This window comes from Coregonus clupeaformis, chromosome 7 (genome assembly GCF_020615455.1).
Source record: "Coregonus clupeaformis isolate EN_2021a chromosome 7, ASM2061545v1, whole genome shotgun sequence".
NCBI classification, from domain to species: domain Eukaryota; kingdom Metazoa; phylum Chordata; class Actinopteri; order Salmoniformes; family Salmonidae; genus Coregonus; species Coregonus clupeaformis.
In genome coordinates, this window is record NC_059198.1 from 7,655,138 (window position 1) to 7,668,003 (window position 12,866).

General features: G+C 47.8%; 1 protein-coding gene across 1 annotated transcript in view; it reads left to right on the plus strand.

Annotated features, from left to right (window-relative positions):
- Positions 1-5,333, plus strand: part of LOC121570379 (neurexophilin-1) — a 32,303-nt gene extending 26,970 nt beyond the window's left edge. The window contains exon 2 of the mRNA XM_041881838.2: positions 3,900-5,333. Within this exon, the coding sequence (XP_041737772.2) occupies positions 3,900-4,667 (768 nt within the window). The 3' untranslated portion in view covers positions 4,668-5,333. The remainder of the gene's footprint in view (positions 1-3,899) is intronic.
- The last annotated feature ends 7,533 nt before the right edge of the window (positions 5,334-12,866 follow it).

Sequence of the window (12,866 nt, forward strand, 5' to 3'; positions counted from 1 at the left end):
TGCTGAATGCTTCCCGGAAAGACCCCAGGAGTGCGGCCCCACCACAAATGGGAAGAACCCGTCCAAAGGACCCCAAGGTCTCGAACCCAGCAGCCAGGACTCATCCCGGCTCCAGGGGGAGCCAGAAACCAGGCGGGTCCAAGAAGAGTACACCAGGAGGGGGAAACTCCGACAGTGTGTCCGGTGTGGGGAGATGGGACATATCTCCTGGCAGTGTGGGAAACCAGCCGATGAACCTATGCCCACTGCGGAGTCCTCCAGCGCAGCACCCACACACCGCTTTGCCTCGCTCTTGGGAGTCGTAGATGGCGGCCCAGATCGACCCCCCACCTGCCCGGTAACTGTGAATCACCCATGATGTGGAGGCCTTACTGGACTCTGGGCCGGCACCCTGGTGCGTAAGGATTTGGGTGGGCCCAACGTGTCTGACCCCGGGGAAAGTCCTCCCAGTTTCCTGTGTCCATGGGGACACCAGAGAATACCCCATTACTGAACTTACAATGACCAGCACAGGGGAACCATACACACGACGGCGGGGGTGGTTGATTCCCTCCCGTCCCTGTCCTAATTGGACGAGACCAGCCTTTTACCCACTCTGGAGAGAGTCTCAGGAGAGGATAACCCGAGTACCTCGGAAACGGAGAAGCAAGACTCATCCTGGGAAGGCTCCGGTGCAATCCGCCGAGTTACTCACTCCCGCCCGGGCTCTGATAGGGATGGCAGGTGTCCAGACCGACACAGAGACGGAGCTACAGAATCTGGACAAAGAACTGTCTGGTCTGAAGGGGACCGCTGAGAGGTATCGTTTGTTAAAGCAACAGTTAGACATGAAGACAGAAGAGTTAGATATCCTCCAGGCTAAACTCCAACAGAGCTCCTTCCTAAGCAACAGGAGGAGCTGGAGAGGCTGCGCAGGACCATCGAGGAGTGTGAGGAGACCCTGCGCAGTAGTAAGGAGGTCCAGAAGAAGGCAGAGGAGAAGTACAAGGTGTTGGAGAACAAGATGAAGAATGCGGAGGCAGAGAGAGAGAAGGAACTGAAAGCTGCTCAACAGAAGCTAAACTCTGCTAAAACCAAGGCTGATGGGTTCAGTAAGAAACTCAAGGAGAGACAACAGGAGGCTGAGTCCCTGGTCCTAGAGTTGGAGGAGTTGAAGAGAGAGCAGGCTGGCAAGCACCACGGCAATGGCGGACGCCTCTCCCGGCGTGATGCCTTCTTCGCTGCCTTTTACCCGACGAGGACGTCGGTCCCGAGGAGGGGATGTTGGTGATGTCACGAGAGGCTGTGTCCTGGAGGGATGTTCATACCCCTGAGATGGCTGCAAACCCAGACAGCTATGGCTCCATCTGCTGGTATGGTCGGGAACTCCAACCCTCTATGGCCAATCTTCCCACGCAGCTGAAACCAATCAGGAGCTGATGAGCTGAAGGTTTTTTGAAGGGAAGAGACACGGTCTCCAAGCTGGGCTCTCTGGAGGACAAGAGTGCTGCACGTCCACTTCCATGAGAAATATAAGGATTTGGAGATACTTACCTTTGGGAAATACTCACCTTTGGATATATGCACCTGTGGAAATACGTGTGGGACATTTGGAAGGACGTTTTGCTGGGTTGGCCACTAGCTGCAACGTGGAATACAGTAAGACTGGGGAAAAGTATTTGAGCGAGCGAGGGAGAGTTATGATTTTGGATGTGGAAGAGACATCCCTGAACTGTTAACCCTTAAAGAGCCACCAGAGAACAGAATTGTGTTATACTTTCGTTAGTTTCCCAAGACCTTTAATAAAATCCTTGTTTTGGTTGAACCTGGTCTCCTTGCACTACTTGAGCAATCCCGCTGAAAGCTGTGTAGCCTCTCGTGACATCACAATATATATATATATATATATATATATATATATACACTGCTCAAAAAAATAAAGGGAACACTAAAATAACACATCCTAGATCTGAATGAATGAAATAATCTTATGAAATACTTTTTTCTTTACATAGTTGAATGTGCTGACAACAAAATCACGCAAAAATTATCAATGGAAATCAAATGTATCAACCCATGGAGGTCTGGATTTGGAGTCACCCTCAAAATTAAAGTGGAAAACCACACTACAGGCTGATCTAACTTTGATGTAATGTCCTTAAAACAAGTCAAAATGAGGCTCAGTAGTGTGTGTGGCCTCCACGTGCCTGTATGACCTCCCTACAACGCCTGGGCATGCTCCTGATGAGGTGGCGGATGGTCTCCTGAGGGATCTCCTCCCAGACCTGGACTAAAGCATCCGCCAACTCATGGACAGTCTGTGGTGCAACGTGGCGTTGGTGGATGGAGCGAGACATGATGTCCCAGATGTGCTCAATTGGATTCAGGTCTGGGGAACAGGCGGGCCAGTCCATAGCATCAATGCCTTCCTCTTGCAGGAACTGCTGACACACTCCAGCCACATGAGGTCTAGCATTGTCTTGCATTAGGAGGAACCCAGGGCCAACCGCACCAGCATATGGTCTCACAAGGGGTCTGAGGATCTCATCTCGGTACCTAATGGCAGTCAGGCTACCTCTGGCGAGCACATGGAGGGCTGTGCGGCCCCCCAAAGAAATGCCACCCCACACCATGACTGACCCACCGTCAAACCGGTCATGCTGGAGGATGTTGCAGGCAGCAGAACGTTCTCCACGGCGTCTCCAGACTCTGTCACGTCTGTCACGTGCTCAGTGTGAACCTGCTTTCATCTGTGAAGAGCACAGGGCGCCAGTGGCGAATTTGCCAATCTTGGTGTTCTCTGGCAAATGCCAAACGTCCTGCACGGTGTTGGGCTGTAAGCCTCATGGAGTCTGTTTTTGACCGTTTGAGCAGACACATGCACATTTGTGGCCTGCTGGAGGTCATTTTGCAGGGCTCTGGCAGTGCTCCTCCTGCTCCTCCTTGCACAAAGGCGGAGGTAGCAGTCCTGCTGCTGGGTTGTTGCCCTCCTACGGCCTCCTCCACGTCTCCTGATGTACTGGCCTGTCTCCTGGTAGCGCCTCCATGCTCTGGACACTACGCTGATAGACACAGCAAACCTTCTTGCCACAGCTCGCATTGATGTGCCATCCTGGATGAGCTGCACTACCTGAGCCACTTGTGTGGGTTGTAGACTCTGTCTCATGCTACCACTAGAGTGAAAGCACCGCCAGCATTCAAAAGTGACCAAAACATCAGCCAGGAAGCATAGGAACTGAGAAGTGGTCTGTGGTCACCAACTGCAAAACCAGTCCTTTATTGGGGGTGTCTTGCTAATTGCCTATAATTTCCACCTGTTGTCTATTCCATTTGCACAACAGCATGTGAAATGTATTGTCAATCAGTGTTGCTTCCTAAGTGAACAGTTTGATTTCACAGAAGTGTGATTGACTTGGAGTTACATTGTGTTGTTTAAGTGTTCCCTTTATTTTTTTGAGCAGTGTATATATACCTGCATACTCAAACATTCATTTATACGAGTGACTGTAAGTCGCTTTGGATAAAAGCGTCTGCTAAATGGCATATTATTATTATTATTATTACAACATTGATAGAATGTCACAGTTGCTACCTATAGTGTCAGGAGCTAAATTAAGTATCGATTAAATCTTGAATTCCTTTTCTGTTTTCTAACTCCCTTGCTAATAACTCCCTTTTCCTATTTTTTCTCCTCTTTCCATCTCTCTCTCTCTCTCCCTCCCTCTTCTCTCCCTCTGTCTTTCGTTCACTCTCTTACTCTCTTTCTCTCTCACACACACCCTCTCCCCCTCTCTTTCTCGCTCGCTCGCTCTCCATCTCTCTTTCTCTGTCTCTCACCCTCTCCCCCTCTCGCTATCTTTCCTTCTCTCTCTCATTCTCTCTCTCGCTCTCTCCCTTTCTCTATCCCTCTTTATCTCCAGCTGGCCCTGGGTCAAGAAGATGACTCTCCAAGCCCCAAGAGCTCCTCAGCAGACAGGTCGTCCTCTAAGACGGTGGGTCTCCTGGGGAGCCAGACTCCCCTTTCCCCCCTGAGTCGCTGGATGCTCCAGAGTAAAAGCCGGGCAGCCAATGCCACCTCCCTGGAGCTGCCCTACCGCTCACCCATTCCCTTCTCCAAGCAGGAGTTCTGGGAGATGCTGGGTAGTGACCTGATGAAGCCAGACACCTCCTCTTCCTCCCGCGTCAAACGCCGGCCCATTGTCAAGACGGGCAAGTTCAAGAAGATGTTTGGCTGGGGAGACTTTTACTCTAACATCAAGACGGTGCGCCTCAACCTGCTGATCACCGGCAAGATCGTAGACCACGGCAACGGAACGTTCAGCGTCTACTTCCGCCACAACTCCACGGGCCAGGGCAACATCTCAGTCAGCCTGGTGCCGCCGGTCAAGGCGGTGGAGTTCGACCTGGAGCGCCAGAGCGTGGTCTACCCCAAGGACTCCAAGATCTTCAACTGCCGCGTGGACTATGAGAAGGTGGACCGCAGCAAGCGCACGTCACTGTGCAACTACGACCCGTCCAAGACCTGCTTCCAGGAGCAGACACAGAGCCATGTCTCCTGGATCTGTTCCAAGCCCTTCAAGGTAATCTGTATCTACATCTCCTTCTACAGTACAGACTACCGCCTGGTCCAGAAGGTCTGCCCGGACTACAACTACCACAACGAGATGCCCTACCTGCCCTCGGGCTAGAGAGGGGCACACAGGAGGGGCAGAGGAGGGATGAGGGGAGGAGTGACTTTGTAGGGTGAGGGGCCACTAAATTGAGCTGGATAAACTTTTTCTGTCATTTGCTGCAAAACCTCACCAGACAACCCCTCGCTGTAGCCAGACTACTGTTCCCTGTAAAAACGTATATATGCAAAAAATACAGTATGCACACAGTGAGGCATTTAGATTTAGAGTGCTGTCATGAAGCATTCTTCGACAGGAACAGTAGTAACTAGCACGCCCAACATCATCACGCACATTTTTACCTCAACTCAAACCGCTAATTCGCTAAATACTTCGCTAAATACAGAAAACACCTACAAACATCTATGAATGTTTTCGTGAACTACTGCACACTGTCATTCAGGTGAGGTAACACTACTTTCAAAAGGGCAACTTCCATTTGTTTCTGTATGGACCCTTCCTCCCATCTTTCCCAATACTCCCATATCCCACCCCAACCCTCTCCCCCACCCTCTCTCTCTCCACACCTCTATAGCATCCCGATAGGCTATCCCACCCAATGTTTATTCTAAAGGTCTGACATTCTATCAAACATCATCTCTCTCTTTCCCTGAATTATGTCACCTCAATGACATAGAAAAGAGAGATTGAGAGAGAGAGTGAGAGAAAGAAAGGGAGCGAGAGAGAGAGAGAGAGAGAGAGAGAGAGAGAGAGAGAGAGAGAGAGAGAGAGAGAGAGAGAGAGAGAGAGAGAGAGAGAGAGAGAGAGAGAGAGAGAGAGAGAGAGAGAGAGAGAGAGAGAGAGAGAGAGAGAGAGAGAGAGAGGAGAGAGAGAGAGAGAGAGAGAGAGAGAGAGAGAGAGAGAGAGAGAGAGAGAGAGAGAGAGAGAGAGAGAGAGAGAGAGAGAGAGAAAGCAAAAGCAATCGCCAGACAAATATATGGGACAGGGCTTAAGTTCAACGTGAGATAAATAATTGATTCTCCACACGAGAGAGAGGTAGGGAGAGAGAGAGAGAGAGAGAGAGAGAGAGAGAGAGAGAGAGAGAGAGAGAAATGAGAGATTCAAAGAGCTCTTTTAATTAAAGTGGAGGAGAGAGAAGGAGATGTAGAGTATTCAGCTCCTTCTATTGTCCCCTCTGTATGAAAAAGATTACATTTAGTTGCCGTCAGGATTCCTGATTTCAAGCTTTGATAACTTTGGCTGTGTGTGGGAGATTTCTCTCTCCTGACAAACGCTGTGTGTTCACTAAAGTCTGATCGTTATCTGGAATAAATTAAAATACAACTAATTAAGGCTTCAACGAGAGAGGGCGAAATGTATTCCTGGAAATCAAGTTAGGGTTATTAGGATGCGAGCGAGGAGCACAGAGAGGAGTATAGCGGATAGTTCCATTATGGTTCCCTGGCCCAGCAGCTTAGCCCCCAGTTAACAGCTCTCTCATCAAGATGAATAGCCACTGGCTGGCTGAACACTAGACAAAATACTGTATATATCTAATTTAGTGAAAACTGATTCTGTACTGACAATATGGGCTGTTTGGAAATAGATTCATAGCTCCTATATAAAGATTATGTATTAATTTCCTGACTATGTATTTTCTAACGTTAGGTGTCATACTTTGAACACTGAATGCATAATATATGGTATTACTAATGTATTTGTAAAAAGGAAAAACCTCAACGTAACAGAAGTGATTGAACCCCATGGCCTTTGGCACTGTTGTGCTCTGATTGGTCTGGAGAGAGCTTAGTGAGGTTTCTGTAGCACTGAAGCCTGGGACGCCAGTGTGTGACCTAGACCAAGTCTGTCCTGAGCAAACCATCAGGAACCACTCACTATAAAGTCCTCCTCCTGTGGGGGGTACGGGAGCATCACGCCAGGCAGAGATGGAGCGATTTGACTGGAGGTAGAATAGAATAGAGAGACAGAATAAAAGAGAGAAAACAGACTCACTTACAAGGCTATATATGGGAAGTAAGTGAGAGAGAGAGAGAGAGAGAGAGAGAGAGTGGCCCGTAGATCTGAACATCAAAGTGTCTGGGTGTTTAATTTACTGTTAAAGAGGGGGGTAGCTCCTGTCTTTATGAGGCCATAACCACAACATCTCTGTCAGGTTGCTGCTTCTCTCAGACTGCCTCTCTCTCTCTCTGCTGTTGCTGCCTCTCTCAGACTGCCTCTCTCTCTGCTGTTGCTGCCTCTCTCAGACTGCCTCTCTCTCTCTCTGCTGTTGCTGCCTCTCTCAGACTGCCTCTCTCTCTCTCTGCTGCTGCTGCCTCTCTCAGACTGCCTCTCTCTCTGCTGTTGCTGCCTCTCTCAGACTGCCTCTCTCTCTCTCTGCTGCTGCTGCCTCTCTCAGACTGCCTCTCTCTCTCTCTGCTGCTGCTGCCTCTCTCAGACTGCCTCTCTCTCTCTCTGCTGTTGCTGCCTCTCTCAGACTGCCTCTCTCTCTGCTGTTGCTGCCTCTCTCAGACTGCCTCTCTCTCTCTCTGCTGTTGCTGCCTCTCTCAGACTGCCTCTCTCTCTCTCTGCTGTTGCTGCCTCTCTCAGACTGCCTCTCTCTCTGCTGTTGCTGCCTCTCTCAGACTGCCTCTCTCTCTGCTGTTGCTGCTTCTCTCAGACTGCCTCTCTCTCTCTCTGCTGCTGCTGCCTCTCTCAGACTGCCTCTCTCTCTCTCTGCTGCTGCTGCCTCTCTCAGACTGCCTCTCTCTCTCTCTGCTGCTGCCTCTCTCAGACTGCCTCTCTCTCTCTCTGCTGTTGCTGCCTCTCTCAGACTGCCTCTCTCTCTCTCTGCTGCTGCTGCTAGAAGAGCCCTGCAGGGGCCGGCAGGGAACATTAACCACTAACATCACAAAGACTAAATTATCTTTTAAGATATTACTGTTTATCCAGATGCATAAACCCCAATCTACTCTTCAGACCTCTGATGCTTACTGATGTTTATTTTTTTTCTCTGAGCAAATGTTTTACTTGAAAAGAAAATATGCAGTGGTTTGGCTGTGGTGGTTCTCCCTTGTTGAGATGATGTTTATAAAATAGATCTGTCTGGTTCATGACTAGTGTCACAGTCAATCCTTATAGTCACACCTGCTGTGTTTAAAATAACACTAATTACATTTGTCTGAATAAACACCCGTATTGGACAAGAAGAGTCCAGTAATCCCAATGAGCTAATTTCAAGTGAAACGAGTGTACAGTACTCCTTTCCTAAACAATGTGTTTGATAATTATTAAGTTAGTATTTGGCATGTAAACATTACATTCAAATTACTGTTGTTTGCATGTCAGCTTTCTGTTGAATATTTGCATTTGTTAAGAGGCAGTTTTGGACCTAAATTATACATTTAAGAAAGCGATTGAAAACAGAAAATGATGTAATGCTCTGCATTTGTTGTTAGTGCTTCCTACATTTTGGGAATGCATGCCTCATGCAACCATCAATGGAATAATCAATAGTAGTAAGCATGCAAACAGCCTAGACGTTATTCAGAACATATTAGAGTCCAAATGCAGTTTATTTGTTTGTTGATTGGGATCCCCATTAGCTTTTGAAGAAGCTGCAGCTACTCTTCCTGGGGTCCACAGGAATAGTTCATCTGAATACCCAACAGAATTGTGCATGTAAGCATAGTATGTCCCTGTCTCACAGTAAACTGATGCAACTAGTGCCTGGCAAGACCCTGTCCCTCTCCATCTCAGAGTTGGCATGCAGGGAAGTATTATTAGTAGTTATTAGTATATAGGCCTCATGTCTCAGTTTGTAATGTTGGGGTTTACCAACTAGTGCCATTGGCCCAAACTCATCCCACTCCTCTTCCTACTCCTCTCTGCCCATCTGGGCTCTCTTTCCCCTACCCACAACATGCCCTCCTATCCTCTCTGTGTCTCTCCTCTCACTGTGACCTGGCCAGCTACCCTACCCTCCATGTCCCCATGTCCTTGTGTCCTGGCTACCTCCCCGCTGAACTCCACTGTGGGCAGGTCCTCATCCATCCCTCTATCCCCGCCCGCCAGAGTCCAGCTCGGAGCTCATCTGGCTAATCTCTCTCGGCTTAACAGTGGGGCCAACTGAGCACTCACAGTGAGAACACACTCACACACAGACATGCACACGCACAGGTTGGTATGTGTGCTCCTTCTCCTACCCCCCCTGTTCAAAGTATCTTACTTCAGCCTCCTTCCAATCTGTCAGATTAAAGACATGGAGACTTCCTGGAAAGCAAGCTTAGGCCTAGAGGTGTGCCAACCTGCCTGACCTACTGACGCCCCACTGACCTCTATACCTCCACCCCTCCACCCTGCCCTGCAGTAGGACATCTGGATAAGACATCTGGACACACCTTTCAGGGGAGATAAGGAGTAAAACGCATTGAGTTGGAGCCCCACCCCCCTCCTGCCAACTAGGAAACGAACAGAGACACTGCCTGGACTGTTATGATTGCTGGGTCATATGTACACCCTCCCTCCCTTCCTCAGTCCCTCGCTCCAATCCTCACCCCATCCTCGCAAATTAACAGCAATATATCACTGAGACTCCACCGTGCCCCTCTATGGCTGCTCAAACAGAGGGTGCTGCTGGTTGGAAGAAGAGATAATGTTGCTGTAGGATGGGGCAGTGTTGTTATGGTGACAGTCTTATCGTTGTCCAATGGAGTGCCAACAGACTTGTGGACAGTTGGCCTTCCACAGGCCACAGGACAATGCTTGTCCGCTCAGCACAGAATAGAAACAGAACTGACCGTCAGATATCTATATAAATATACAAACTACAAGTCCTCCGACCTAAATAAAGTTGTATTTAATGTGGGTCATGCCGTGGAGTTGTCTGTTTTATCTTTTCTTTTCACATTCTTTTGTTTCAGTGTCATGTTGATGATATGATGGCATTAATTGTGGTTTCCGACATTCTAAAAATCAATAAAGTACACAAAATAACTTATCACTTCAATTGTAGAGAAACAGGCTCCAGTCTTATATCTTGTTTCGCTTGACAAATTCACTGGGAGCCAGAAAGTGTCAATGTCGATGAAATCTTTATTTTGTCTAATTTGCTCATACTCATATTGTGTGCCAACGGCAAAGAAAGAATGTGACAATGTGTGCTAATGGCCCTTAATGGCCCTTACAGAGACACCAAGAGAGAGGAAAAGAGAAAAGAGAAATACTAAACTAGAGAAAAGGGGGTGAGGGAGAAAGGGGGGTAATGTTTCAACTAGGATGATGCATGCACACAACTCCTTCTTTAATGAGCCTCGTTCTTTCTTTCTTTATTTGTGACTTTTCGCTCTCCTTCATTTTGGGAATGTAATTGACATTAAATCCGTTTGGCTTCTTAATTAAATCCCAGACAACTGTTAATGAGGAGATGAGTTCAAACATTCAGCTCACTACATCCCTTTAAACAAGATCGATTACGGCATGGCTGGCGGCAAAGCCCCTCTCCTCCATCCCCCTCTCCTCTCCTCCATCTCCCTATCCCGCTGCCAACGCCCCCTTGTTTCCATAAAAGCGCCGCCTGCCTCAGGATAACCTTGATGGAGATGATGAAAGGAAAGGGAAGAAGTCAACAAGATAGAAGAACAGAACATCTCCTTTGGAAGCCAGGGTTCTTGTGAATGTGAAATCTATATAACAGCAATGTAGTGGCTGACACACAGGGAGAGAGGAAGCTGCTGGTGGTGAAGGGGAATATAGTGAGGAGGGTTTACATGGAACAATCTAAAGAGAGAGAAACAACGGCCACCAGTGTTGTTGTACTGGCACAGACTGAGGCGTTTGGCTCTCTGGGAAGAGAAAACAATTAGCGAGTGCGAGCATCTGGTTGGGGAAGTGGTGTTTCAGCAGGAGTAATTGGGAACAGGACCATAGTCAACTGAGAAAATAACTAGTGATGGCATGAGGAGGCGGGAGGAGGCGTGCAAAGCTAAAAGTGATAAATAGACATTCACACAAGTAACCTTGAGCTTTGTAAAAGTGTGTCCGAAGAGCCAGACAAGACATGAAGAGCAAATGAGAGAGAGAGATTATTTGCAGGGCATGTGTACTATAAGCCGCCCACCTCCTAATTATACCCAACATGCCCTCTATACGCATAATATTACCAGCTAATCACTGATTGCCCATTATTGTCTGAGTCAACAACAGAATACTGTACCTCACCTGCCTAGGAACATGGCCTCAACTGTAGTACCCCAAATGTAGTATCTCAATTTGCAACATCATCCTTCCATAGAGGTATATGTTACCCAACAATACTAAATCTATCACAGGTTCATTTATTTACAGGTTCTATATCCCATTCACTTTACTAACACCAATATCAAGACTATCCTTTCTATAATCAGCGGATGTATCTGTGAGCTGTGACATTATTTGGCCCTAGGATCTATTTCCACACACCATGCATGGTAGCTTGGTAGCTTGGCTTCGAAGACCACCAGTCTTATGGAAGTTCATTAGGCTACAGGTACCTGGATAGCAACCCTGTTCAGAAGCCGGTTATTAACATAACCGTGGTCATTGAATTCAAATATATTTTATGTTTGTGTGCGCACTCACACAAGCGCATGCACGCACACACACACAGGGCCGGCCCTGGGCATAAGCGATATAAGCAGTCACTTAGGGCCCCCGGGCTGCTAGGGGCCCCCAATCCATCGGGGTCTCAACTTGCAATTTCGAAATGTGGTTGTGCATCAGCAGTTTTTCTCTTGTAATGTCAATCACTGACAGTCACTCAATTAGCAAATTGGGTAAGTTAGTCTAGCGAGCTATTTATTTAACCTTTATTTTATTTTGAAAAGGAGTCATGATGAGACCACAGTCTCTTTTACAGATGAGCCCTGTAATTACAAAAATATACACATCTATCACGGCTCAGGAAAAGACTCAGAGGCAGACAGTTCAAATAACAGACGTTTATTATATAAACAGGGGGCAGGTAAATAACAGGTCAAGGGCAGAGTCGGTAAGGGACAGAGCGGCAGGCAGACTCAGGGTCGGGGCAGGCAGAGGTCAGTAATCCAGGGCAGTGTCAAACGGTACAGAACGGCAGGCAGGCTCAGGGTCAGGGCAGAAAGATCAAAACCGGGAAAACTAGAAAACGGCTCAAGAAAACAAGTGTACAAAAAACACGCTTGTAGGCTTGACAAGACGAACTGGCAACAGACAAACAGAGAACACAGGTATAAATACACAGGGGATAATGGGGAAGATGGGCGACACCTGGAGGGGGGTGGAGACAAGCACAAAGACAGGTGAAACAGATCAGGGTGTGACACACATCAATGCACTACGAAAAGAAAAACAGAGATACAGTCATAGAAAACAAACACATTCTTCTGCTATCTACAAATTGTAGTAATCATGGCTGAATTAATGACCAGGCACGCAGGGCATGTGCCCAGGTGCCTTGACCTCCAGGGCGCCATTGATTTTGTTTGTCACTCTCACTCAGATATCAAATGAACATGACATAAGTCATGGCAAAATGTGTAGAATTCCAGGAAATTGCCTTTAAAACTGTGAAATGTTCTGTCCGCCCCATGGCACAATGAGTAGTATTGCTTGAAATGTGTTTTAAAACTGCAACATTTTCTCTCCACCGCATGGCAAAACACGTAGAATTGCAGGAAATTAACTTTAGGAAATTAACTTTAAAATGTCAATTTTTTCCTCCCCAGTCAAGAGGGGGATCACCATTTTTTAAAACCCAGTAAGTGGGGGGGGCCCCAAACCAAATCTCGCTTAGGGCTCCCAAAAAGCTAGGACCGGCCCTGCACACAAATGCTGTAAGTGGTTTCATGTTCCAGCATTCTAATGGTCTCTCTGGGCTGCCATGCCAATCATGCAGAGCAGTGGGTGTGTGGGGCCTGGAGGTTATTAGCCCAGTGTGTTAGATTAGAGGCCCTCGTAGCTGGTTCATATGATGGAGGGGAAGGACAAACAGAGGCTAAGATAGCCAGCCTGATTCTGTGCCTGAGTCTGCATGAGCCCCCAGCTCTGTATCCATGCCCCCCTAATGGAACACTAACTGGGCCTTATGCACTATTCATCACTTACACAGGCAGTGACAGAGGCTGTGAGAGAGCACAGGCCAGAAGGACACTGAGGGAGAGAGAGGGATGGAAATACATTGTGTTGAAAAGACGGGTGGAGAAAGGGATACTGAACAATAAGGGCAGGGGGGTTGGTATACACTAAGTGTACAAAACATTAAGA